The 26,458-nt window shown below is 42.9% G+C and overlaps 1 protein-coding gene across 1 annotated transcript in view; it reads left to right on the top strand.

The window, feature by feature from the left end:
- The window catches only part of CACNA1E (calcium voltage-gated channel subunit alpha1 E), a 1,399,715-nt gene that overhangs the window by 995,794 nt on the left and 377,463 nt on the right, over nt 1-26,458 (top strand). The window contains exons 19-21 of the mRNA XM_085601759.1: nt 18,166-18,267; nt 23,455-24,048; nt 24,957-25,264. Of these exons, the coding sequence (XP_085457885.1) occupies nt 18,166-18,267; nt 23,455-24,048; nt 24,957-25,264 (1,004 nt within the window). The remainder of the gene's footprint in view (nt 1-18,165; nt 18,268-23,454; nt 24,049-24,956; nt 25,265-26,458) is intronic.

The following is a 26,458-nucleotide window of genomic DNA, read 5'->3' as shown; positions in this document are numbered from 1 at the left end:
AGAGTAGAGTGGTGTACAGTGGAATGGAATAGAGTGAAACATCATAGCGTGAAGTGGGGTAGAGTGTCATTGAGTTGAATAGCATAGAAAGGAATAGCGTGGAGTTGAGTGGCATAGAGTCGAGTTTTGTAAAGTGGAGTGGCGCATGTTAGAGTGGCGTAAACTGGAGTAACAGAGTAGAATGGAGTGGTGTAGAGTGGTGTAGAGCAGTGTGGTATAGAGTGGAATAGCATAGAGTTGAGTGGCATATAGTGAAGTGGCATACATTTGAGTGGGGTGGCTTAGACTAGAATGGTGTACAGTGGGTTGATGTACAGTGGAATGGCGTATAGTGGTGTGGCATTCAATGCACTAGCATAGAGTGGAGTGGCATACATTTGAGTGGCATGGAGTGGAGTGACATAGATGAATGCTGTACAGTGGAGAGGCGTACAGTGGAGTGGCTTAGAGCAGAGTGGTGTAATGTGCAATAGCATAGAGGGGAGTGGTGCATACTACTGGCATGCAGGGGGGTGGCATACAGCAAAGTGTAATAGAGTGTAATACCATAAGATGGAGTGGTGTACAGTGGGTTGACATAAAGCTGAGCGGCTTACAGTGGAATAGACTAGAGTGGAGTGGCATACAGTGGCGTTGCGTAGAGTGCAGTAGTGTATAGTAGTGTGGAGTGGAATGGCATAGATTGGAATAGTGTAAAGTGGAGCCTGGTAGAGTGGAGTGGAGTAGAGCATAGTAGTTTAGAGTGGAGTGGTGTAGGCTGTAATGGTGTACAGTGGGGTGGCGTATAGTGGTGTTAGTCAATTGTCGTGCAGATGAATAGCGTATAGTGAAGTGGTGTAGAGTGCAGTTTTGTACAGTGGAGTGGCATATAGTAGATTACAGAAGAGTGGAGTGGCATGACATACAGTGGAATACTGTAGAGTGGAGGGGCGAAGAGTGGTGTGGCACACAGCGGAATACAGTAGAGTGGAGTGGTGTACAGCGGATTAGCGTATAGTATTGTGGTGTACAGTGGAGTGGCTTAGAGTGGAATAGTGTAGAGTTTTTTAGTGTAGTGTGGAGTGGCATAGAGTGGAGTGGCACACAGTGGAATACAGTAGAGTGGAGTGGTGTACAGCGGAATAGCGTATAGTATTGTGGTGTACAGTGGAGTGACGTACAGTGGAGTGGCTTAGAGTGGAATAGTGTAGAGTTTATTAGTGTAGTGTGGAGTGACATAGAGTGGAGTGGCATGAAGTGGAGTGGTGTAGAGTAGAGTGGCGTAAAATGGAGTGGCATATTGTGGAATAGCATCGAGTGGCGCTGGGTACAGTGGTGTGCTGTAGAGTGGGGTGACATACAGTGGAGTGGCGTACAGTCAAGTGGCATACAGTGGAATGGCGTAGAGTAGAGTGCCATAGAGTGAAGTCACGTACACTGGAATAGCTTAAAGTAGAGTGGCATAAGGCAGAGTGGAGTGTGGTACAATGGAATAGCGTAGAGTGGATTGGTGTAGAGTGGAGGGGCATAGAGTGGAGTTGCATACCGTGGAGTGGTGTAGAGTAGAGTGGCATGAAATAGAGTGGCATTGAGTGGCATGGGGTACAGTGGAGTGCTGTAGAGTATGGTGCAATACAGTGGAGTGGCATACAGTGAAGTAGCATACAGTGGAATGGCATAGCATAGAGTGCCATAGAGTGAAGTCATGTGCCCTGGAATAGCATAGAGTAGCGTGGCATAGAGCAGAGTGGAGTAAAGTGGAGTGTGGTACAGTAAAATAGTGTAGAGTGGAGTGGTGTAGTGAGCAGTGGCATGCAGTCGAGTGACAAACACTTGAGTGGCGTAGACAGGAGTGGCGTACAATGGAATAGCATAGAGTGGAGTGGTGTAGAGTGGAGGGGCATAGAGTGGAGTGGCATAGAGGGCAATACAGTAGAGTGGTGTGGTGTAGCATGGAATAGCTTATAGTGTTGTGGCATACAGTGGAGTGATGTACAGGGGAGGAAATGGTGTAGAGTTTAATGGTGTAGCGTGGAGTGGCGTAGAATGGAGTGGCATAGAGTGGAATAGCATCGTGTGGAATGGGGTACAGTGGAGTGGCATAGAGTGGGGTGCTGTGCAGTTGAGTGGCATACAGTGAAGTGGCATACCGTGGAATGGCATAGAGTAGAGTGCTGTAAAGTGGATTCACATACAGTGGAATAGCTTAGAGTGGCATTCAAGCAGAGTGGCAGAGTGTAGTACAGTGGAATAGCGTAGAGTGCAGTGGCATACAGTGGAATGGCATACAGTACTGTGGTGCATAGTGGAATAGCATATAGTGGAGTGGTGTAGAGTGCAGTGTCATACAGAGGAGTGCCGTACAGTAGAGTAATGTAGAGTGGAGTGCATACAGAAGAATAGTATAGAGTGGAAGGGCGTACAGTATAGTGGCATACAATGGAATGCTGTAGAGTGGAGTGGGGTGGTAGAGAGGAATAGGGTATAGTGTTGTGGCGTAGAGTGGAGTGATATACAGTGGAGTGGCGTAGAGTGGAATAATGTAGAGTGTAATAGTATAGTGTGGAGTGGTGTACAGTCAAGTGGTGTAGAGTGGTGAAGAGTAGAGTGGCATAGAATGGAGTGGCATAGAGTGGAATAGCATTAAGTGGCTTGGGGTATAGAGGAGTTGTGTAGAGTGGGGTGCACTAAAATGGCGTGGTGTACAGTGAAGTGGCATACAGTGGAATGGCATAGAGTAGAGGGCCATAGAGTGGAGTTACACTGGAATAGCTTAGAGTAGAGTTGCATAGAGGAAAGTGGCATAGAGTGGAGTGTGGTACAATAGAATAGCGTAGAGCGGAGGGGCATACAATATGGAGTGGCATATATTAGAGTGACATAGACTGGAGTGGCTTAGAGTGGAATAGCATAGAGTGGAGTGGTTTAGAGTGACATACAGTGGAGTGTCGTAGAATGGAATAGCATACAGTGTTGTGGCATAGAATGAAGTGGTTTAGAGTGGGATAGTTCAGGATGGAGTGGTGTAGAATGTAGTGGCATGGAGTGGTGTAGACTGCAATAGTGTGGAGTGGAGTGACCTAGAGTAGAGTGGCATAGAGGTGAGAGGTATAGAGTGGAGTGCTGTAGAGTGAAGTGGTGTAGATTGGAATAGCAAACATGTGGAGGGATGTAGAGTCCAGTGGTGTAGAGCTGAATTAAGGACAGTGAAATAACGTAGCGTGGAGTGGTGTAAGGGGAGTGGCATACAGTGACGAAGCGTACAGTGTATTGGCATACAGTGGAGTGACATACAGAGGAGTGGCATGTAGTGGAGTGGCATGCAGTGGAGTGGCATGGAGTGGCGTAGAGTGGAGTGTAGTGGCTTACAGACGAGTGAAGTAAAGCGATTGGTGTACAGTGTAGTCACATAGTCTGGTATGGTGTAACTTGAAGTAGCGTACACTGCTGTGGCATAGAGTGGACCAGCGTAGAGCATTGTTGCGTACAGTGGAGTGACATAGAGTGCAGTGATGTAGAGTGAAATATGATAGCACAGAAAGATGTACAATGGATTGGAGTGGGAATAGAGTAGAATAGCATAGAGTGGAGTGGTGGAGATTGGAATCCCGTACAATGGAGCGACGTAGAGTGAAGTGCCATTAAGTGGAGCACCGTACACTGGAGTGGCGTAGATTGGAATAGCCTAGAGTGGAATGGTGTAGAGGGGTGTAGAGTGGAGTGGTGTACAGTGGAATAAAGTATAGTGGAGTAACGTAAAGTGAAATGATGTAGAGTACACTGGCATTGATTGGAATCGGATAGAGTCAAATAGCATAGAGTGGAGTGGCTTAGAGTGGAGGGGCATAGAGTGAAATGGCGTAGAGTGGAATAGTGTGTGGTGTAGTAGAGTGCATTTTTAAAAGATGTATTGTGAAAGTGGCTGAACGGATGTAGATCAAATTAGGCTGGAATATATATGATGGGAATGAAAGGGTATTTTTTGTTTTTATGGTTTTATGTGTAAATTGGTTAAGTAATAATAAAGTTATGAGCGCTAAAACACTTAGTTACATAAGGTGCCGCGGTATACTGAAGTAAGTTTGCGGTATACTGTGGTACATGCCAATTACGAAGCAGTATATGATTGGCCAATAGCTACTTTTATTAAAGTAAAATCACAGTCATGTAGTTTTCACCACACTTTGGCTGTGTTGTGGGCTAGGAGCTTAGATATAGGTAAGTAGTAAGATTTTTTTATTGTTCCCTACCTATCTCCTATTTATTAAAGTGGTAATAGCTAGGGAAATTGATTAATATTTTTCTATGTATTTTTTAAGGTTTACGCACTACCGCATTCATACTGAGGTAGTTACAGGAAAATAAAAAAAGAAATGATCATGTTTAAATAAATAATTCACTGGAGTATACAATATTTGTGGAATATAGTTTTTACGTTTTTAGAAATTAATATTTCTAAGTAGCGCAGTACTTTCTAGGTATTACTACAGTACTGAGTTCAATAATTATTTTCAAAAGTAGATATGTAAAAAAAAATGTAATACAATGTATTACATAATATTTGTGAAATATAGTTTATAATAGAGTATATGACATTTTTCAACTTTTTTTTATTTACAAGAACTACTGTACTTCCTAGGATGCACTGCGGTCCTTAGTACATTTTAAAAAAAATATATGGAAAACTTTAAATAATTTTCCCTACTCAGTAGCACGTTCATAAAGTGGTAATAGGTAGGGAAAAATATAAAACTGTATACATACATACATCTAAGGCTCCATATTTGCACTAAAAAAACAAAGGTTACTATAATTAGGCTCAGATTTTACACACACAAAACCATAGATATTCAGCAGCTATAATTACCTGAGCTAACTATAACTTACTCTCCCACAATACACTGCTTATGACTCTACATATTTCACATCACTCGTGACATGGTCAGTGACATCACTGATGACATCTCAAATAAGATCAACTTCTCATTGTATTCAGTAAGTCTCCACCCATCCACATTGCACACCCCACCCCAAATCAGTTATTTGGGTTTCATTTCTCTCTAGAGACAGTCTGAAAACCACAGCGCCATTGTTTTTTGAGCTTTCCTTTAAAAGAAGATAGTTTCAAATTTAAATAATTCCATCGATGTTTGAAAATATTTCTCCATACTTTCTGGGGAAAAGTTCTTCCAAAATGTGTCCAATGCAATCTATGCTGCAAAAGAATGTCAAGAGGTATGGTGAAGATGTATTCATATGGAACATCCTCTATTTAGAAACACTTGACAACCATATATGCAATGCTGTACCACAGGATGATAAGCGAGAGAGTAGGTGGTGCATCATCATCATTAGCTGGACCATCTGTGGGACCCTTACCACCTGACCAGATGATTACCTCCCCCGCTGTTTCACCAAAACTGCAAGGCATGGTAACTCATTGTGATAAATGCCACAGGACAGATGCACTAAAACTTTAATCTGTTGGCCAGTTTATAGAAACAATTTCTTTACATACATTACATACTATTAGATTACATACTATAAGTAAGTGAGTAGCTACAAAAGTGGTTATGTCAGTGTTGAAAAGGCTGTGTAAGTGTCTGAGTATGGGTGTATCAATTGATATTTTAGTGGGTGTATGGGTGGGCGACTGGGTGTATGAGTGGTTGAGTGGCTATGTGAGTGAGTGTATCAGTGCATCTGTGGGTGTGTCACTGGGTGTGTAAGTAGCTGTGCGACTGGATGTATTAGTGACTGTATGGGTGTTTAAATGGGTATGTAAGTGAATGTATGTATTGGTAACTAGCTGTGTTAGTTGGTGTTTGGGTGAGTAACACGTGGCTCTATTAGTGGTGTATATATAAGTGCTGTGTGGGTGAGAATGGATGTGTAAGTACTTTTTTTGCTATCTGACTGAGTGTGTGAGTGGTTGTGTGGTTTTGTAAATAGGTATGTGAATGGTTGTATAGGTGGGTGACTAGGTGCATACCAGGGTGTATGGGTGTATAAGTGTGTGTGTAACTGACTCTCTGAATGCTGTGTCCATGAATGGCTTTATAGGTGTACGAGTGGGTGTGACAGTGCCTGTATGAATGTGTGAATTACTATGTAAGTGGATGTATAGGTGTGTAAATGGGTTTATGAATGGTCTTAAGGGGGCGTGACTGAATGTGTGAGTTACTGTCTGGATATATGAGTGGTGGGGACATAGGTGCTTTGTGGGAGTGTAACTGGCTGTTTGGGTATGTAAGTGGGTGTGTGAATAGGTGTATGGATGTTTGAGTGTGTGAGTGGCTGTGTGGGTCTATGAGTGGGTGTGTAAGTGGTTTTGTGGGTCAGTGAGTGGGTGAGTGTGAGTGGGTGTGTAAGTGGGTGTGAGTGGCTGTATGGGTTTGTGAGTGTGAGTGGGTGTGTAAGTGGGTGTGTGAGTGGGTGTGAGTGGCTGTATGGGTTTGTGAGTGGGTGTGTGAGTAGTTTTGTGGGTGTATGAGTGGCTGTATGGATGTGTAGGTGGCTGTGTGAGTGGGTGGGTATGTGAGGAGTTTTGTGGGTCTGCGAGTGGGTGTGTGAGTGGTTGTGGGGGTGTGGGTGGGTGTATGAGTGGGTGAGTGATTGGGTGAATGAGTTTGTGGGTGAGTGTGTGACGGGCAGTGTGGGTCTATGAGAAGGCATGCGTGTTTTCTTGGGTCTGTAAGTGAGTGTATAAGTGGCTGTTTGGGGCTGTGTCAGTGTTTGAGTGGCTGTGTGAGTGACCATGTGAGTGATTGTGTGAGTGGCTGTGTCGGTTGGGAGTGGATTTATAAGTGGTTTAGTGAGTCTGTGAGTGGGTGTGTGAGTGACTGTTTGGGTGTGTGAGTGGATGTGTGAGTAGCTGTGTGGGTCTTTCAGTGGGGTGTGTGAGTGGTATTTTGAGTTCATGAGTGGGCATGTAAGTGGGTGTGTGAGTGGCTGTGTGGGTCTGTGATTGGTTTTGAGTGGTTGTGAGTAGCTGTGTGGGTCTTTGAGTAGGTGTGTGAGTGGTATTGTGGGTTCATTAGTGGGCATGTAAGTGGGTGTGTGAGTGGCTGTGTGGGTCTGTGAGTGTGAGTGGTTTTGTGTGTGTGTGACTAGGTGTGTGAGTGGCTGTATGATTGTGCGAATGAGTTAGTGATTAGTTGTGTGGGTGTGTACGTGGGTTTGTGAGAGGGTGTGTGAATGGCTGAGCCCTGCTCAGGATCCACGGATCCTTATGTGTGCAAACAAATGTCTTGCACATGAGTGGTCCCTTAGAGACCCCTCCATCTGTCCCATGATGTCAGCATGCCTCTGTCATGACCCATTATATCCTATTTCTCCTTATTCCCCCATCCCCTGGGAACTGAATCCATACACAAAATGGCAGCTGCAGTTTTTCTCTCTGGTTGTGGCCAGCCAATCATGACAGTTCTGTTGGCACGTGGATTCGCAAATCCACTGCAGTGGATCCGCGGTGGATTTGCATCTCTAGATATACCTAAATCTTTTTTCGTTTATAACTCCAAAACTACTGAACAGATTTACACCAAATTTCAAAAAGCACCCTTTATGGACCAAGATCGATCTTTCTGCCAAATTTGGTGTAATTTCGTTGATTGGTTCGGGCTGTATTCAAGGCAGAGAATGGAGCGGTATCTTGGAAAGGGCAACATCATCTCCTGTTTTTTTTATGGATATGTCCTTTGATGTGGACAAACAGGTGAATGAAAATTATTTGGCCTTTTGCGAACTGATAAGCACCAGGCTTGAGCAGATTGCTCCTTTGAAAAACTTTAAAAAATCAGGTAAAATTTCAGTCCCTTGATACAATGAAAAATTGAGAAATTTGAAAAAAGGCTGTAAACAGGCAGAATAGAAATGGAGAAAGGCATTTGTAGATGAGGACAAGATCGCCTGGAAGGCGACAATAGCTAGTTATAAAAAAGAAATTACCATTGCAAAAGCAGAGTATTTTGCTGATGTAATCTTGAAGGCAATCAACAGTACCAGGAGTATCTTCAAAATTGTGAAAGACATCTCCAACCCAGAGTGTACAAAAAATGTGGTTCTTCCCACACAAGAGCTCTGTGATAATCTGGCCACCTTTTTTGAGGAGAAGATTAGTAAAATCATGGATGGGCTACAAGTGGGAAACATGGTTAACATAGAGGGCCAAAGTAGTATGAATAGGAAGCTGCTACCAAACCAGAAGGAGGTGTGGACTGGGGTGGCTACCCCTGGCACTCTGAATTATTTTGAACCACCGTCGGAGGAGGTTTTTAATAAAGCGGCCCTTAGTGTTTCTTCGGGCTCCCCTTTGGATCCACTACCTCATAGGATATGGAGGGCACTGGGTTCTGAACTCTTCCCGGTGCTTAGACTGATCTGTAATCAATCTTTTAACAGTGGGACAGTGCCAAGCTGCTGGAAACAAGCAATAGTAATACCACTTTTGAAAAAAAAATTGCTTGAACCAGCTTGCCCAAAAAACTATCAACCTATATCCCTTCTACCCTACCCAGTGAAGATCATAGATTGATTAGTTAGTAGGACACTTTCGCAGTTTTTAGAAACCAACAACAAATTAGAGGATGTGCAATTTGGCTTCCATCCAGGACACGGGACAGAGACTGCCTTGGTGACTGCCCTGGACGATCTTCGAATGCAAGCGGACAGGGGACAATCAGCTATATTGATTTTGTTGCACCTGTCCACCGCATTCAATACGGTCAATCATGAGGTCTTACTGACTAGGCTTGCTAGAGTTGGAGTAGAGGGTATGGTACTGAAATGGTTTCAATCCTACTTAGTTAACAGACGACAGGCAGTAGCCCTCCCTCCCTATCGATCGGAATTCACCACTTTCCAGCATGGTGTTCCACAAGGGTCCGCGATTAGCTCAACTTTGTTTAATATCTATATGAGCCCATTGATGGCTGTCATTAAGTCACATAATGTTAACCTAGTAAATTATGCGGATGACACTCAACTTATCCTGTTGCTGGAAGGAAATCATTCTATACCATTGAAAGACTTCCATGTGTGTATGCAGGATACTGCACAATGGTTGAAAGACAATTATTTACAACTTAACAGCGACAAGACGGAAATGTTATGCTGTACAGTTGGGAAAGCCCCTCTCTTACTTTCTACTAGGTTCTGGCCTGTCCCCACAGCTGCACCACCAACACTTTCCGAAATGGGGCAAAACCTGGGAGTTAGTTTCGACAATAAGCTGAGTTTAGAAACACATGTGAACAAATCAGTTGGGAGTTGCTTCTCCCTGATAAGAATGCTTTGGAAGGTTCTCCCACTGCTAACTACACAGGCCAGAGCATTGATAGTAAGGAGTCTCATCCTCAGCCGATTGGATTACTGCAACTCTCTGCTGCTGGAGTCCCCAAGATATCTGATTGGGAGACTCCAGAGGATCCAGATAATGGCGGCCAAGCTAGCTTTAATGAAACCAGAACGCTCATCAGCCTCTCAGGCTCTTTCGGAGCTACTTTGGCTCCCAGTCTCACAGAGGATACAATTCAAGTCACTCTGTATTGTTTTTAAGGCCCTGCACGGACTTCTGCCCTTAACATTACAGGATACATTTGAATGGTATGTCCCCTCTCGTAATCTACGCTCCTCCTCAGCTAAACTGGTGAGAGTACCCAGATTTAGAAAAAGGAAGGGCTTTTAGTGTTGCAGCCGCACGGCTCTGGAACCAACTCTCAAATGATCTCAGACAGATGGAAAACCTGATGCAGTTCAGGAAAAAACTGAAGACTTGGCTTTTCCCTAGAGCATAACTTCAGTTCCTCTCATCTGAAATGGAATACTATCCTTCTTACTGCACTTGGGCTCGGTAGACAATACGTATCGCAGCACCAGGATACCCATAGGGTCACAGTGTGCTTTATAAGTTCTGCTAACATTAACATTAGCTATGGGAAATTACATGGGGAAAACGTGTTTTAGGACCCGGCATTTCTTGGCCCCCGCTTGACGAATCACCCCGAAACTTTCGAAACAGCAGTTGAAGTGACTGACAAACTAGTTTTGAAAATTTCTTGAACATTCATCAAATGGCAACAAAGTTATTAGCAAAACAAAAAACGCTCCGCCCATGGAAACTAGGTCTTAACTATAACTACATTACCCAGTAAAGTTAGGTCTGCTGTTCTAGAGACAAAGCGCTTTTTGGTTTGTTAATAACTTTGGAACCTTTTGACAAATCTTTAAGAAACTTTCCAAAAATTAATGTTCATCTACTTTAGCTGATTCCTGGAAAGTTTCAGGGCAATCCGTCAGGTGGGGCAGAGAAGCTGTATCCCAAAACATACACCTCTCATGATTGGATTTGAGTGACCCTCACAAGATTGCCTCAAACCCAATTTCAAGAAAAATAGCCTCTTAATTGGCCCAGGGGGCTCTTTCACACTTGAGTCATCCTGCTCCAGAGGGAGCAAGCTTTGCAGGGAGCCATTAAAGGATTTGGGGACTTAGTCCTCCTGCCCTGATTGTACTTTGTAAAAATATTATAAGTGGGTAGGGTAGGGATACCTTGCGCTCCTATTCCCTATGGTGGGTAGATCCCAGAGAGATCTCCCAGAGCCAAAATAAATTTGAATCCCACTGGATATCAACTTTTAAAAAAGATTTTTGAACTTCTGTCTGCATTTTAATTTTTATATCAATTTGGTCAGGGGGCATGCAGCCCCTTCACCTAGCCACAAATGGGCTACAGAGATCCCATGGCCAATTTTTTCAAAAAGGGGATGCGGGTGTGCGGTCCTTCTCCAGAGCTTTAAGAGGCCCTGGGAACCCCATCTTGTGGGCCAAAAGCAATTTGGAAGGGCAGGGGGCATGCGGGTCTTCTCCCTGAGCCTCCATTGGCCCCAGGCAAGGGCCAACTATTTTCATTTTAGGGGAGGATTGTAAGGCCCCCCTGCCTGAGCCCAACCCAAAAGGGCCAAACAATAAATGGAGGGGAAGCGACGCACAGCCACCCTCCCTGAGCTGCAGAACGCCCCGGGTAGCCCATCCCCCAGGGCCAGCTGTTTTACTGTGTCCCAGGGAGCACACTCCCAGGACTCAGTGGTTCGTAAGAAGTGTGCTTCCACCCAGAGGGAGCTTTGAAAATGCTCCGGCTGGGTGGAATCACACTTCTGTTTCCCCTGACTGTGCTCTTGCGAGCAGGGAAACTCTGATTGAGCAAGCACAGATTGCTGCTGCTCCTGCTGGATGGGAGCAACGTCTTCCCATGGTGGCCCTGGGTATTCACCCACGGCCCCTCAACGTTATGTTTGGCCCCGTATATGGGGTCCCCCGGGCCGATTGGAGCTTCACTGAGGTGAGCCATGCACCCCCCTCCCTCAATAATAATGTATTTGGCCAAGGTTAAAGTAAACTTAAACTTAGGAGATGTAATTATTTCTCGTTTTAAATATTTTTTTAAACCTTCGAAAATCACTGAAAAACACAAAGGTCAAAGGGACTTTATAGTTAGGTGAAAAGGTAAGTTAAAACATTTTGTTTTAAAGGAATAAAACCACCAGTTAAGTTACCTCTAGTAACTAGAACTCGTCCCTTAATGTAACTATAACTTACGCCCTCAACATGCACTGCTAATTACCACCCATATTATGTTACTCATGACATGTTCTGTGACATAATTGATAACATCAGTGCAACATCAAAAATTATATCATTGATGACAACACTGTGCATGGTGTGGGTGCGAATTAGAGCTATTTTAGAGCACTAGTTATAGTTACGTGAGGTATCTATAATTGTTGAATTTCAGTGGTTTTGTTCTTTCACAACTTTGTTTTAACTGACATTTTTGCCTATCTATAACATCCTTTTAACCCTTGTTTTTTCATATATATATATAAATATTTATATGCACATTTCAATAAAAGGATCACTCAGGGGATGTTTCCAAAAGGTAGTTTTATTAAATCCTGTTACACGTTTCGACTGCCTCGCAGTTTTGCTCACACACCGGATGTGAGAGTGATCGCAGAATACATACAGATCCATCGAAATAGAAGACGAAGTAGAAAGAAAACTGCAAGTCACATACAAAAATATGGCATTCATGTTGGAATATGGAAATACGCATTACCTACATACAAAGTGCTTCATTATCAAGAAAATACGGTAATTGTACGCAGATGCATATCTAATATATTGACTACTTCAAATAATGTGACAAAATTGCAATGTCTAATACAATAGTAGCCCTCTTCAGAAATTAATAGGCTCACAGTCCTTATGAGAGCATTCATGTTGAAATGTGTCAAAAGGGCTGTGTGGTAGTTAAATCTAATATTTATACAATCCGTAGAGTTATAGAACATTAATTTCTCACAACAGACTCTATATTCTCAGAACTCAATAGGTTACTCCTAATAAATGAGAGGTCTGCAATTGTAACAACCCCGTTAAAGGGAGGTATATATTTAAGGCATAGTGCCCAAATGTCACTTCCCCTCAGAGTATGAGCCATAGTGACAGAGTTTATAAAATATAAACTGTCAACAGGGATACATAGATATAGAGAGCTAAGAAAAGGAATCCATTAAGTCTTGCATATGAGAATGCATCCGCTAAGAAACGCGATCAAATCTAAACCAACTGCAAATTCTGTATAAATTACAAATTTAGTGATACAAGAGTGTAATTAAAATAATGTGAAATTAACTCAACAAAATCAGAAAAAATAAAATTGATCTTATCTGTAAATTGCCCTCCACCACTGCGACATGATGTTTGAAAAAAAGGGTAGGGATCTCTGACGACATCACCATCCGAGAACAGGCCTCTTTCTTTGCCCCTGTGACATAAAAAGAATGAATACAAATCATTTAGTACGAATTCATTAAAATCAAGGACATTTTGAACATCTCAAAGAACATACGGTATATACAGTACTTCCATATCAGAAGAAACATGTTCAAACAAGAGCCCTTGTTTGGGACAGTGCCGGGGGTGAAAGTTAGACCCACTAGTTTTCATGCAAATGTATTCCCAATTCTTCATCCACGTTGTGTCCCCCTGGAAACTTGCACTGTAAATCTAGAAGATGCCAAGATTCCCTTTTCCTTAGTTGGAGGGTTCTGTTGCCTCTCCTGTAATTCTGATGTATCTGTTCTATTATAAAGTATTGGAGGAGAGAGCTATTATACAGGTGATATTCAGCTACGTGTCTAGCCATAGGGTAATGGGGGTCATTTTTGTTTATGGCACTCATGTGTTCATGCGCTGTCTTTTTCGCAGAGAAGGCCGTGCTGCCCACATAGCGTAGTCTGCATGGGCACTCAAGAACATACACAACGTAGGTAGAACTGCGTATATATATATATATATTTATATATTTATATATATATTGTATAATATGTATGTATATTTAGAAAGGCAGACAGCCAGAGAGAGGGAATGATCTTACCCCATGATCTTCTCCCCATCTTACATTTACACTGTGCTGTTTTCAACCTGGTTGTTCTATTTTGTCCTCAAAATCAGTCAGATATCAATCTACTTTAATATTTCAGTGGGGAATAATTACTGGTAGATTTAACTTTTTGCAATTGAGTTTTTAACTTTAAATAAAAAAATCTTTAAGCTCTTTTAAATCTAATACTTCATTACTTCAGGATTAAATTGATTTTCTTCCTTTTATTCGCTGCCTACTACTCCGTGAAGACGTTGTGTATTTATTTCATTTCTTGTTGAAAAGTGTCTGTGACAGTAATAAAGCCAAGTGGGTTTAATGAACTGCAAGATTTACTACACAGGTATGACTTCAAATAAACACTTTGTGGATGACTGTGCGGTCTCAAATGTATATGTTAAGGGGACCCTCTGCACCAATGGAACGTTCCTGAGGCAAAGTAAGAACAACTGTACTGTAAATCCTCAGGCAACCTATCTACTAATTCACATGTATATATTTACATAATTAACAGAGTTCATCAACACACCAAAGTAGAAAAATTGTTTTATTTTCATTATTTAAGTATTGTACGCACATGTAATATACGCATAAATATAAAAACATTAAAAAAATACAGCTCTAAAAACACAACATAACAGTCAATCACATCTATCATAACCCATACATGAACATAGATCTCATTCCATAAAGCAGTATTGAAAAATCCACAGTAATTGGCTCTACTTCTTGATAATAACCCTTCAAATCTACATTGACATGATTGTTTGTGATTCAGTTTATAACAGAAAACATCCAATCTCCTGAAATCAAGAAGAATTGATAAATCTGATGCAACTGGAGTGCATAATGCACTTCTCCAATTTCATAGTGACTTTTAGTACATCTCTACATGTTTCGGCTCAAATGCCTTCATCAGGAGAGCAGTATTTCTATGGTTTGAGTAATTCCGAAAAACATTTGATAAATAATATCAGAGCTCTACAGATCAGATATATTCATTGATATAGCATATGCACCCATGAACTTAGCACCTGGATATTTCCCATGCAGTACACCATTGAAGGAGACCCCCAATAGCTTCCCATATCATCACCCTAGTGAATACTTTATACGGATGTGACTGTACTCACAATATATCCAGTGATACATGCTAATGTGCACAAAAAGAAGAAAGAAAAGAAGTGACTGGACATGTATATGTTACATGTGTGTACAATACTTAAATATTTAAAATAGAACTATTTTGTATTTTTTCTAATTTGGTGTTTTGATGAGCTCTGTTAATTATGTAAATCTATACATGAGAATCAGTAGATAGGTTGCCTGAGGATTTACAGTACAGTTGACTGTGCGGTCTCTACTTGTTGCAATGTGTGATTTATGGGTCAAAAAAGCGTTGGTTGGGGTTGATGTTGGGTTCTGGAAGTGTATAAAGCCAAGCTTTCCATGGTTTGCGCCAAGGACTTTCTATAGACGTTGTGACATATTTATGAAAGGCTTGCGTCGTGTGTGCGCGACGTGGAACATGCATGACGCAAACCTGTAATTCAGATTTTTAAAGCCACCCAAAGTCACTTTGCGAGGCTCTGAGTGACGTCAAAAATCTTGAGTAACGCAACGCAGCGCAAATCACTGCATTGCATTACTCTGCCCTGGGAAGGCGTTCCATGGGCATTGCGTAGGTGTGAAACGGTATGCACATCGAAACAATTTCCTTTGATTCCTCCAATTTTCAAATTTGAAATTAGAACAATAACAAGTATTGGCAAAACCTTCTGGCCTTGCTCTGACGGTACTTGTTTGCCGCCATCGACGAACCAAATAGTGGCGGGCAGCCATCTTCAAAGTGCCCAATAATATTTCCAAGAGGGCTAACCACCATTATTTTCTTTGCCAATGCTGGAGGCAATAGCGCAGCAGTGGGTAGGGACTGTGAGGCGGGGGAAGACACCGAGCTGCAACGGTGTTCTATATCAGCGATGAGGAAAGGAGGAAAGAGCAATATGGAGGCAGTGAGTGGGGAAAAGATTACAGGGAGTGGCAAAAGGAAGGATGACCAGGGAGGGATGAAGGAAAGAGAGAGACAGGGGTATGTGAGAGAAACAGAGAAAGCAGGAGAGAGGAACAGAGGAGAGAAAGGAAAAACCAGGACATGTTCTCCCCATTGCATGCTAAAATGACTTTGGCACAGAAAAATGCAAATAAAAAAGAGTTCCCTGACATCAGCAGGGAAACCTCGACCAATCAAAAAGCAGGATGAAATGTAGATGCTCCAGAGTTGGGAATCTCATACAAGAATGGGGAAAAGAGCCTTTGAATAAGGAGTAGGGAATTGAAATAGACAAGAAAGCTACCCTGTCACGAAAAGAAGAGACAGACGAAAGCTCACACTAAGTTTATATTAAAGGATTGGTTACAATACTGTCTGCGAAAAGCAGGTAAATCTGTCTCTAGAAAGACCATAAAAGGGCTTGATCATCAATGCTGACCCATGTGCTTTTTATAACGTGTTATTGCCTTTCAGTTCGTCTTTATTGTTTACTAATATGTGTTATTACTGAAATATAAAAAAGAAAATGTTTTCGGTGGTAGGCATTACATTGTTCAAAATTGGAGAGCGTTTCGTATCCCTTTTGAAAAAATGTCAATGGTTTCTACCCACTGGCAATCCCACAGCTGGGCGGGAATGTTCCGTGGTTAAGAAAATGTCATGATAACAATGGATTATGTAATATAAATATGTGTCCTGGCCATACATTTTGCGAAAATCGCAAGATTGTTTTGCAACGCTTTTCACATTGTTGTTAGAGCTCGACAGAAGCGGGAAAGGAACGGTAAGGTGTGCGAGGAGGGAAATGTCTGTCCACTCCAGTTAAGAGGAGTGAAATAAAAACACGATTTGGGCTGGCTCTGAGGCTACCATAAATAGGTGGGAAGTTAAATGTAAATGTGAATGTTCTGCTTTTCATGTAACAGTTAACAATGGTGTTTTTAAGCCTCATAAGAAACGCTTCCACTTTTGGTAGCCAAGGGAACTGATGCAGAGGACGATGCAGAGGACGATTAGTGATTTGCACAGAGTTGAGGAACCCGCATAGGACTTGGGTCTCCTGGTTCTTCGTAGACTTATGAGCACCAAGACATATATCTCCCCCGGCTGGAATGGGTGCACGAGACTGGGAAGACTGCCAGAGGGCCCGGTTGAAGCTGTCAGCCTGTTCCGTGGGTGTTTCAAACTGAAGCTCCTGCTTGCCCTATCCATGTGAAACGCTTCCACACCCGTGTGCTGTGTGGACAGTTGGGTGTTCGTGTGCTGGCATGTGTGTGTGTGTGTGTGTGGTGGGGATGAACGTCTCTTTGCATGTGTAAGTTTGTCCAGATGCGTCCATGGGTTCCAGAGGCCGACAACGTTCAGTTCTTTAAGTCTAGTTAGATACAGGTCAGCATTTGAGCCATGAAGTGTCTATAGCTTAAGGATAGAAATATAAACCAACTGCCCTTAGGGGACCAGTGAATACAGATGTATTCACGGAAAGGCACCAGTGTGCAAGGGATGTTCTGCATAAATGCGCTGAAGACATTTTTTGTTTATACCATCAAGTGTGTCACCTGAGTAGGAGTGTGTAAAGGTCTGTATGTAGGTGTAGCTGTGTATATGTATACATCATGTGACTGTACGTGTATGTGTGTGTGAGAGAGAGGAATAGAATGCCTCTGCGTGTTCATGAATGGACCTGGTGGGTTCATTGCAGAGAACCATCATCGAGTGTGCGTGTCTGTATGTGAATTTGATGTCTGCGTGTATTTTATGTTTTTTTTAAAATATATTTGTGTGTGTATAAGTAGATGCCTGTGTGTGCATGCTTTTGGCTTTCTGCGTATACATGTGTACAACTAGATGCTGTGCCTTGTGCATGTGTATGCTAAAAGTGTTCTACTCGCTCTCTTATCACTAGGAATGCTTTAAAATTGGAGTGACTGTATTACAGCAGCAGTACTACCCAAAAACATTTAACAATGTGCCCAAATTATTTTTCCTCCACTGAATTGAGTTTCTTTTGCACCAAGTCTTCCACATTTCTGTGTCCACGGTAATGAAAGATATTGTGCGTTTTTGGAAGGGCTTGGGGAATTATTTCAGTTTGAGACACTCTCACGATGAGAAACTGAAACTCAAAATTGGTGCCAACCCTGTGATGGTTATCGATATAAGCTTAGTTCACGTGCAAGACGTATCTAGTGAGAAATCAACAGCATCTCTAGAGGAAAAGAGACAAGAGACTTGGCTACATTTGTAAATGTAGTGATTTGTGAACAACTATTTAAACTGGGGAGGGATGTAAAACAGCATGCCTGGTCCAAAATGCCTGGCACCGGAAGGTTATTTGTGTTTTTGGGTAGTACGTCTGCTTTCGCCTGTGGCAGCAGACATGGAAAGGTACAGAACACGCACAGGGGCACAGGAGTGTGGGGGAAAAGATGGAAGAAGCCGTCACTCCATGGGTTGTGTCTTCTCAGGTGTTGCCATCCGAGGCATCTCTCAGGTGTGCTCTCGGGCCTGTTGCATCTCAGGTTTCTGGAAGTCCTGGCAGGTGGCTGTAGGTACTGTACCCTCAAGCATTGTCTCCATACCTCATCTGCTAGGAAGGGCGAGGATCGGGTGGGGACAGGTAGGGTTGTTAAGGACGGTCTCTTCCTCCCCTCAGACACCCTCTCTGTTCTGTGCATCCCTACAGGGTCTCTGTTGATAATAGTTTATGCAGCGTTTTGGGATTAAGCAAGTTTAAAGTTCATCAAATCATTCCAGCAGCTCTCCATACTAACATGAATAGGAAAAGGTAAGCGGGTGGGGAGGGGATGTCGGGGTAGGAGGGAGCTGGGAATGGGGAGAATGAGAGAACAGGGAAGGTGATGCGAGATGAAGGGAAGTTGTGGTGGGATAGAGAAAAGGGTGGCAGAAGGGCAATGAGCAGGGGTGAAGGGCGTTATGTAGAAGAAAGTGGGACGATAGGGTTTTGATAAAATAAAGTTGGGGGGGGGGGGGGGGTTGGAACAAAGGAGCATCCAGCCAGGGAGAGGAGTTTTGGAGAAAGAGAGATTGATAAGAAAGAGGGAGCAACTGATAGCAGGTGGGTAGGGAGGGCAGAAAAGGGATTTCGGTGGCACAGAGAAAATTAGGAAGCAGTGCTTGTGAAGTCATTGAGTAGATGGTTTTACAAGTAGAGGGTGTACATACTTGCAGAAGAGCTTCCATCTGCACACACCCTTGCAATCCAGTTACAAAGCTCTTAAATTATCTGGACGGTATAAAACAAAGAATGCACAAAATAGAGATTTGATTCCTAGTTATCGTTAAAAATAATGTAAGTTTTACCTAAAGGCTATTTTAAAAGGGGAGTGGAAAAAATCACACTCGACCCATCTTGTAAAAGATTTTTCCTACAAATTTGATTGGCATGAGGTAACGCCGGCAGAAACGAATTGAACGAAAGGCAAGGAAAAGTAAAGAACTTAGAACATTTCCTCTGTAAAATAAAAATTTTGCACACGCTCAACAAGGATAAAGAGAGGACGAATTGGAGAGCGCAGAGTAATGTATGTAAGAGGTGAAGATTTGGCACGGAGATGTGTCTAAGAATGGCGATAGTTACTAGAATTTAGGAGGAGCGGGAACTAGAAGAGGACGAGGGCTTTATTTATGTAGGCCACTTGACAAATTTACGCCGCTGTTGTGTCTCATTTTGTGACGCTGTAGCAGCATAAATAATGCACCACGTTGCGCCATATTTACAAAGTGACGCATCTTTAGCAGATGTGTCACTTTGTAAACCCCTGCGCTACATTACCTGCATCAGGTATAATGTATGCTGGGTGGGCGTTACCCCGCAATAAAGGGTCGTAGAAGTGGCGCAGTGAAATCTATGAGATTTCACTTGCAACACTTCTAGGCAGCCGCGGCCCGTGGAGGGAGTTCCATGGGGCGGAAAGGCCGGGCGGGGGGGGTACTAAAAACCGGAATATGGATAATTGGAGGTAAGTACACAATTAAATAAATAAAACGAGTTTCGTTGCGCGCCCTGCATCGTAAAATGAGATGCAGCGCGCACTACGAAATTCGTTTTATTTATTTAATTGTTTACTTACCTCCAATTATCCATATTCCGGTTTTTAGTAACCCCCACCTTGCCCCTCCCCCGCCCCGCCTTTCCGCCCCACGGAACTCCCTCCACGGGCCGCGGCTGCTTCTAGGATCTAACTGTGTCCATATCTTTACATGGGGCTTGCCCCATGTGAAAGGACACATTGCTGGAGTTGAGACGGTTTTCAGGCACACTCCAGCAATGCACCACTTTTGCGCCTACAGATACATCCGAAATACTGATGTTTCTGTAACATCTTGCGACATGGAGCAAATGAGGCCCCGAATGCGTCAGACAAGGAGTGGTGGAGAAAGGCAAAGCATGGGATGGGCATAAAAGGCTACACTGAGATAGATGTCAGAGATGGCAATGGGGAAGTGACTGGAAAAGGAATTAGGGCGGAGTAATGAAGGCTTATTAGGAGAGGCAGGTGAGGCGACAGTGAGGGACTCATTAGCATTCAGGATAGCAATGTGATAAAAAGGATATAATAGGCAGGAATCAGGTACGGTGGGAACCCAGGGAATTGTTGGAACATTCTTGGTAGAGAGGGGCATTGAAGGAAAAGGAGAGTGTAGAGGAGGGAATAGAAGGGGTGGGGATCAGGGACTGAGCATGGGAGGGGAAACAGAGCAGAAATGTTGTATTTGCTTAGTGTGATTAGATGCTAACATTCCGTTCATTGTAAGGCACTTCATTCATATAGGGACTGACATGTTCACATCAATACCAAAGTGTTATTTGTAAATTGTGTATGTGTGCATGTGTGTTCAGTGTATATGCAGACGTGTATCTGCATGTACTTGTTGCTGTGTTCATGCCTATGTATCTATTTCTGTGTGCATGTGTTGTAATGCATTTGTATATGGGTAACGTTGTGTGTGTACTGTTGTTTTTTCATATGTGTCGGAGTGAATTGTCGTCCTTTTGTTTGCTGTTTTGCTTATGTGCGTCGTCTACGTGCGTACTTGTCTGTAATATGTCTGAACCTGTTGATGTGCATATGGATTCCGATCTTTGTAGAGATTTGAAGAAGCATGAATGCATGTCCATGCAACAGGTCTGTGTAACAGTAACGTGTGTGTTTTTCTCTGTGTATGTAGAAGTGTAACGGGTACATTCGATGTATGTGTTTAAATGTTGATGGTGTGTGCCGACCTGTGTGTGTTTTCGAGTTGCCATTGGATCTGTTTGCTTCTGTAAGTGTGTATGCAACATTGTTTTTGTTGTATGTCCGTGCCCGTATTCATGTATACATGTGTAGGAGACACTGGGTGCCAGCACTGATCAATTTATTGACTATGATTAAGTTATTATTATGTTACTTTGCTTGGTTCTCTCTAAACACATTGCTGGAACTCGCTTTCTGAGACTCTTTATGGCTGGTATATGGAATGTCCACACCATTGCCTTACTGTAGCCCAAAGACACTTCGTAGAACTCTACCAAATGACAGAAGGTGAAACATGCCCTTTGGCCCTTTGACTGCAATCCAGTGGGATTATCCAGTAGAAACCTTCTATTCCATCTTCTGATGCATATATACCTGGCTTCTCTACGCATATCTAGCACACAGGCTTGTTATCTCAAACAGAAGTTTCACAGCTTTTGTGAACATCTCCTAGAAATACACGGTGCCCTTACTTTCAAGGGCAGCAAAAACGACGGACCTCATAGTGTCTCCAAGTGCTGTCACAACTGATCTACACTGCCCAGCGCCATCAGTGTGTTTTGCGGTTTCCGGAAAGGCACAGTCTGTAACCTAGCAGCTACCTAAGAACTAGCAAAATGGCTAGTCAGCATACATGCTCGACTGTCAATGATGTAGGCTGAAAAAAAGCCATTCAGAAGGGTTCTTTCACTACAAATGAGAATGGCCTGGTCATTTGGAGCCTGAGTCCATTTTAATTTAAGTTTTATTCCTTCAGATCACACCTGAACTGTGCTGCAGATTCTGTTACTGTCTGACTGCTTCATCATGGGCCCCCCTCCGATAGTCTCCCCTGATTGCTTTGCAGCTCTAGACAGATGGTTTTCTCTCAACATGACACTCCCACAACTGTGCTTCAATTTCAAGGAAGCAGCAGAATGTTGCTATCCACTCTTAGATAGCTCCTCTTGCTCACATACTGATTCCATTGTGAAGATATGCAACGTATCCGATTATTCCCTTTTATATGATAAGGGGTGCTATGTAACTCATGGTTTGTGCACTTTGATATATTCCAGCATGATTGCTGCAGATATCAGTAGATGGTATCCTCTGCCACACGTTTCTGATTTATTTGGGGCTGTAGCTATAATGCTGTCTCTTCCCACCTGCTTTAGAAATTCTGGTGAATGAACAGCACCACACAACTGCAGTGACCCCCGCAGTATGTTGTCTGTGTATGCTTCTCTTTTTACAACAAAACCCGATATGGATAATTTAATAGTTCTGAGGAGGGAATGACCCACAAGTATTTCCATTTGAAATGTAGCATCATGATGATGACGTCATCCTGTGAACCCTCCATATTTGCCATGACGTTCACAGAGCCGAGTGAATTTGTCCTTAAGACCACCAATTGCTTTTGAAACGTTTATAAAGGGGCAAACAAGTAGGTACTGGTGTTTGGTCAAAGGTACTTCAGTAGGTAGGTGTAGGGCACCCCTACTCTGAAAGAACACAAGAAGCTACTTAGAATAGTGGGTTAAACCTAAACAACAAGGAGCCATAAAGTGCATGTGTCCTTTCGCCAATGGCTTAGCTAATGCACTGTTTTCTACGTCACCAGCTGCCATTACTGTCGAGGCTCCTGAACCAATTGCTGAAATTTTGATATTTGGAGAATTGGGTTTGTATTTTCAGTCTTCCATTTCACGAGTTAGGACGTTTCTATCCCGGAAGTGCGTGTGGTATACACTCACCGCTCTACTAACCCAAACACAACAGCCTCAAGCCTAGCCTTTGCTGCATCTTTCCAGCTGTTTATTTGTGTGATTCCTCTTCCTCTGCACTTGCCTGGCCTTCGTGTCCTTGTGAGCCAAGTTCTGATGCACAGCATCTTTCTAAAAATGAACAATATCTGGCACACCCATAGGCTTTCCCTGTATTTGTGTCTAGCTCAGGCTGCATGCAGGGAAACACATCAACGCCTGGGTTTGCTTTCTCATCAGATCGCTAAAGTGTAGGATACTTAGCTTTTTCTTTCAAATTTGTTGAATGTGAGAGTTCATATGCCAGGAAACAAGAGTCTTATATACTGATAGTTATTAGGCATAAATGATCTCACAGTTTTAGTGTCCTGCAGTTGGTGTTGGGCTGTTGGCACCAATAGTCCTTTGCCCATGGCCATTTGTCCATCTGCTATACATAAACAGGCAATTGGTCTTCTCTGAGCTTTGCTCACACTTCTTGACTCTAAATCTAGAAGAGTTTGGAGGCTTAAAATAATCTTTACCTATTTGTTAATAGTGGAATTGACCCTCATCGTGATCTTTAGCTTTTATTGACTTGTGCGAAGCCCATGAGTGTCAATACATTGGCACAGACTCCTTTCCAGTACTTTCGGAAGCCCCTATTTGTTAATCGAGGCAGTCGGACACTCTGATCACTTCTACTTGATTTAGACGTTGCGTCGTTGAGGCAGAGTTGGATTGATAGTCTCAAAAACCATAATCCATCGATTGAGAAGTAAGTCATTGTCTGCTGGTATCTGTCTCTTTAGGTGTCAACATGAACATTGGGATTTATCCCGCATGCAGTTGTATATGTGTTTGTCTGGCATTATAATGTGTTTTCCTGTTCAGTCTTTTGTGTGCTCATCCATTTCTTCTGAGATCCCTTCCTTCTCCAATCATGTTGGGCGGGCAGATTAATGCATCTCCGGTTCTCGTTCCTAGGAAGGATCGACGGAAGAGACACACAATGTCTGTTTGGGAACAGCGCACCAGCCAGCTGCGCCGCCACATGCAGATGAACAGCCAGGAGGCCATAGAGAATGAGGAGCCAGCTGGCCTGAACCCACAGTCCAGCCTCTACCGGAAGACCCATGTTCTACATGGCCCTGTTACTGAGAAGGGTGAAGGGCCAATGCTAAGGGAAGAATTGCCAGCAGAGAAGACCCCAGATGACTCGTTAAACATCCACCCCAGCCTAAGCACCTCTGAAGGCTTGGGGAGTCCCTCCCTCAGAACCAAGAAAGAGCACTGGCGCCACAAATCCTATCATGGGAACTGTGAGGGCCGTGAACATGAAGGCATGACAGTTGAAGATGTGGTACGGCGTAGACAGAGTCAACGGCGTAGTAGGCATCGAAAAGCGAGGGAAAGCCGAGAGGTCTCTGGTGGGACCTCAGATAGCACCTCAGCCAGTCGAGAAAGAGGTCTGGATGAAGTGTCTCCAGCTGAGGGAGTACAGGAGGGGCTCGAGAGAAGAAACGAAGAGAAACCTGGCATGGCTCAGGAGCAAGGCGAGCAGGACGGTCCTTCAAGCAGGTAATTTGTGCTCATGATCATCACACGGACAGAGTTTAAGGTAATGTATGATATTGGATTGCCAATTATTAGCACAACTAATAGACCAAAGTAGGCTCAATGGTACTGAAAAATACAGTTTTCCTAGCAGCTAAGCCTGGCAACTTGATTCAGTGTTTCCCTGACCAGCCCCCGTGTTGCTTCGCCATTTGCCCCACACCGTCCCCATGTTGCTTCACCATTCCCCCCTCCTCAAGCTGCTTCCATTCCCCTGCCTACACTTTTGCTTGTTTTATTTCTTTTTAGTTATCGATCCGGCTTGGATCGGTAGCTAAAAAGAAATTACAAATGTGCACATGTCATTTTGTAGTCCTCACATTTGTGGTTCGCACGGCTACAAAACGATGCAGGTGGCCACATTAAATGCTTTTGTTTTTTTAACTTTAACTATGTTTCACAGTATCACAAATGTTGTGTAACATGGCTAAAAATCAATGGCAAAGTCAGCAGGGAACAAAATGAGACCTATTGGCTTTGCCAGGGCTTATTTCTTTTCCTCCAGCCCTTGTCTTCATGCGTTTCTTTCACACTAAGTGCCGCTCTTTCTTCTTTAGTTTTGCACACTTCTTTTCCCTCACTAGTTCCACAGCTTCCCTATATAATTCCCTTTTTAAAAAGCGCTGTTCTTTTCCCACTCTTGTTTTCCTTGGTTCCTTTCTTTGTAGCAGCACATCTCGCACTCTTCCTTCTTTATCTTTCTCTAAGTCTTTTTCCATGTGAAGCTTTCTGGTATTCTGCATCGGGTTTTGCTTCTTTATGCTTTTTCTTTCATTGCTCTTCCTCTCCTAGTTTCTTCATCTTCCTCCCTGTTTTAGTATCTTCCCTAATTTCATTTGTCTTCCCTGATCTCTTCTCTTTTTATTGCATAGAAAAACGGAATGGCCGCCCCTCAGTTCCGGGTGTGCTGGTGCCAACACAGAGATGAAACTTATTGAGATGCCCCAACTTCAAGAGGTGGATGAGACTCAAACCAGCTGCTGCTCAACCAATGAGATGGACAGCAGTGAACAAGCACTGCTGAGTCAACTGCACACTGAGTCCGGAAATGGCAATCCTGTGAAGAGGCTCGCGGATGCCACCTCCAGCACAGCCATCACTGAGGGGTCCACAGAGAGCTCAAGCGTCATCATCAACATTGGTCGTGAAGGCGTGCCTGCCGACTCCACCGTGGTACAGAGTGAGGACTCCCACTCAGTCTCTCCTTCTTATTTTCTCTTCCCACTATGGTTCTTTTTCTATCCCTCACTACCCTCTGCTCTTGGTCTGCCTGTCTAGCCTCTCTTGCTCTCTCTTTTTGTCATAGTCTGTCTCATCTTCGGTTTGTGGAGGTGTGGGAGCTGTTAAATGCTGTTCGGTTAGTAAATAGTCATAGCTAGATGAGGGAAGGCAGCCGTGATAAAGTAGCCAAAAACATTTTAAAAAGTCTTCTGACTCCTTTGTAGTACATATGCCACAGAATTTTAGAGATACAACCTGCACAAGAAAAAACAATTTTATTTCAAATATAGATATGATATTTATGTTGCAACAGTTGATGGAGATTTTCGAAAGGTACAATACAGAAATGCACACAGAATTAGTAAATATTACTTAAAAATGGATGAAATCTTTGAAATTAATAATTGATTGTAAATACAAAGTTTCTTGTAGACCTTAAGAAGTCAACCAATACCAATATATTTTGGAATGTGTAAGGGTACATAATACACACTGTGAACATAAACACCTTATTGAGCTCTGAGCCGTTGCTGTACTTTTGTAGCTATATTTCATTCAAAACAAACAATAGATTTTATACAGATGTACAAAATCAGATTGACATCTTCAGGATAGGTACACGTAAAATAAAGAGATTGAAGACCATGAATCAATGCTTCGTCACTTGATAAGTCATGCAAACTGCATCTTGGGTAACACTTTCAAATGTTAAAGTGGGGTATCATCCAAAATCTCCCCAAAAAACTTAAAATCTTGATTTATACATTTACAAATGCATAACATTTAATTTTCTTTGTATGCATCCTTTTAATATTTGTGTATAATAGGTCTAAAGTTATTGTGTTCTGTAGTCCTCACACAGACCATCAATTGACCATGAATCTACATTTGAAAAGAATGAGCTTTGCATTTTTAATCTTGTCATTCTGGATCTCCCTTCACCTGCAGTATATAACTTGCTTGGTTTGTTTGAGTACTTTATTGAAAAATGAAGGGATGGTCACATAACAGTGGTCGTCAAAGAACTGGAAATGGCACAATATACCCCTTGACCTCGCTAGTGTTTGTCCCTGATACATATATAAGTTTAAGTGCCACACTTGGAAATGTAAACTTGGTTGATGTCATAGATACTAATGCATAGGGAAATACT

The sequence above is a fragment of the Triturus cristatus genome, chromosome 4_2 (genome assembly GCF_964204655.1).
Source record: "Triturus cristatus chromosome 4_2, aTriCri1.1, whole genome shotgun sequence".
Taxonomy (NCBI): Eukaryota; Metazoa; Chordata; class Amphibia; order Caudata; family Salamandridae; genus Triturus; species Triturus cristatus.
The sequence above is the reverse complement of the archived record's forward strand: the minus strand, read 5'-3'. Positions and strand labels throughout refer to the sequence as shown.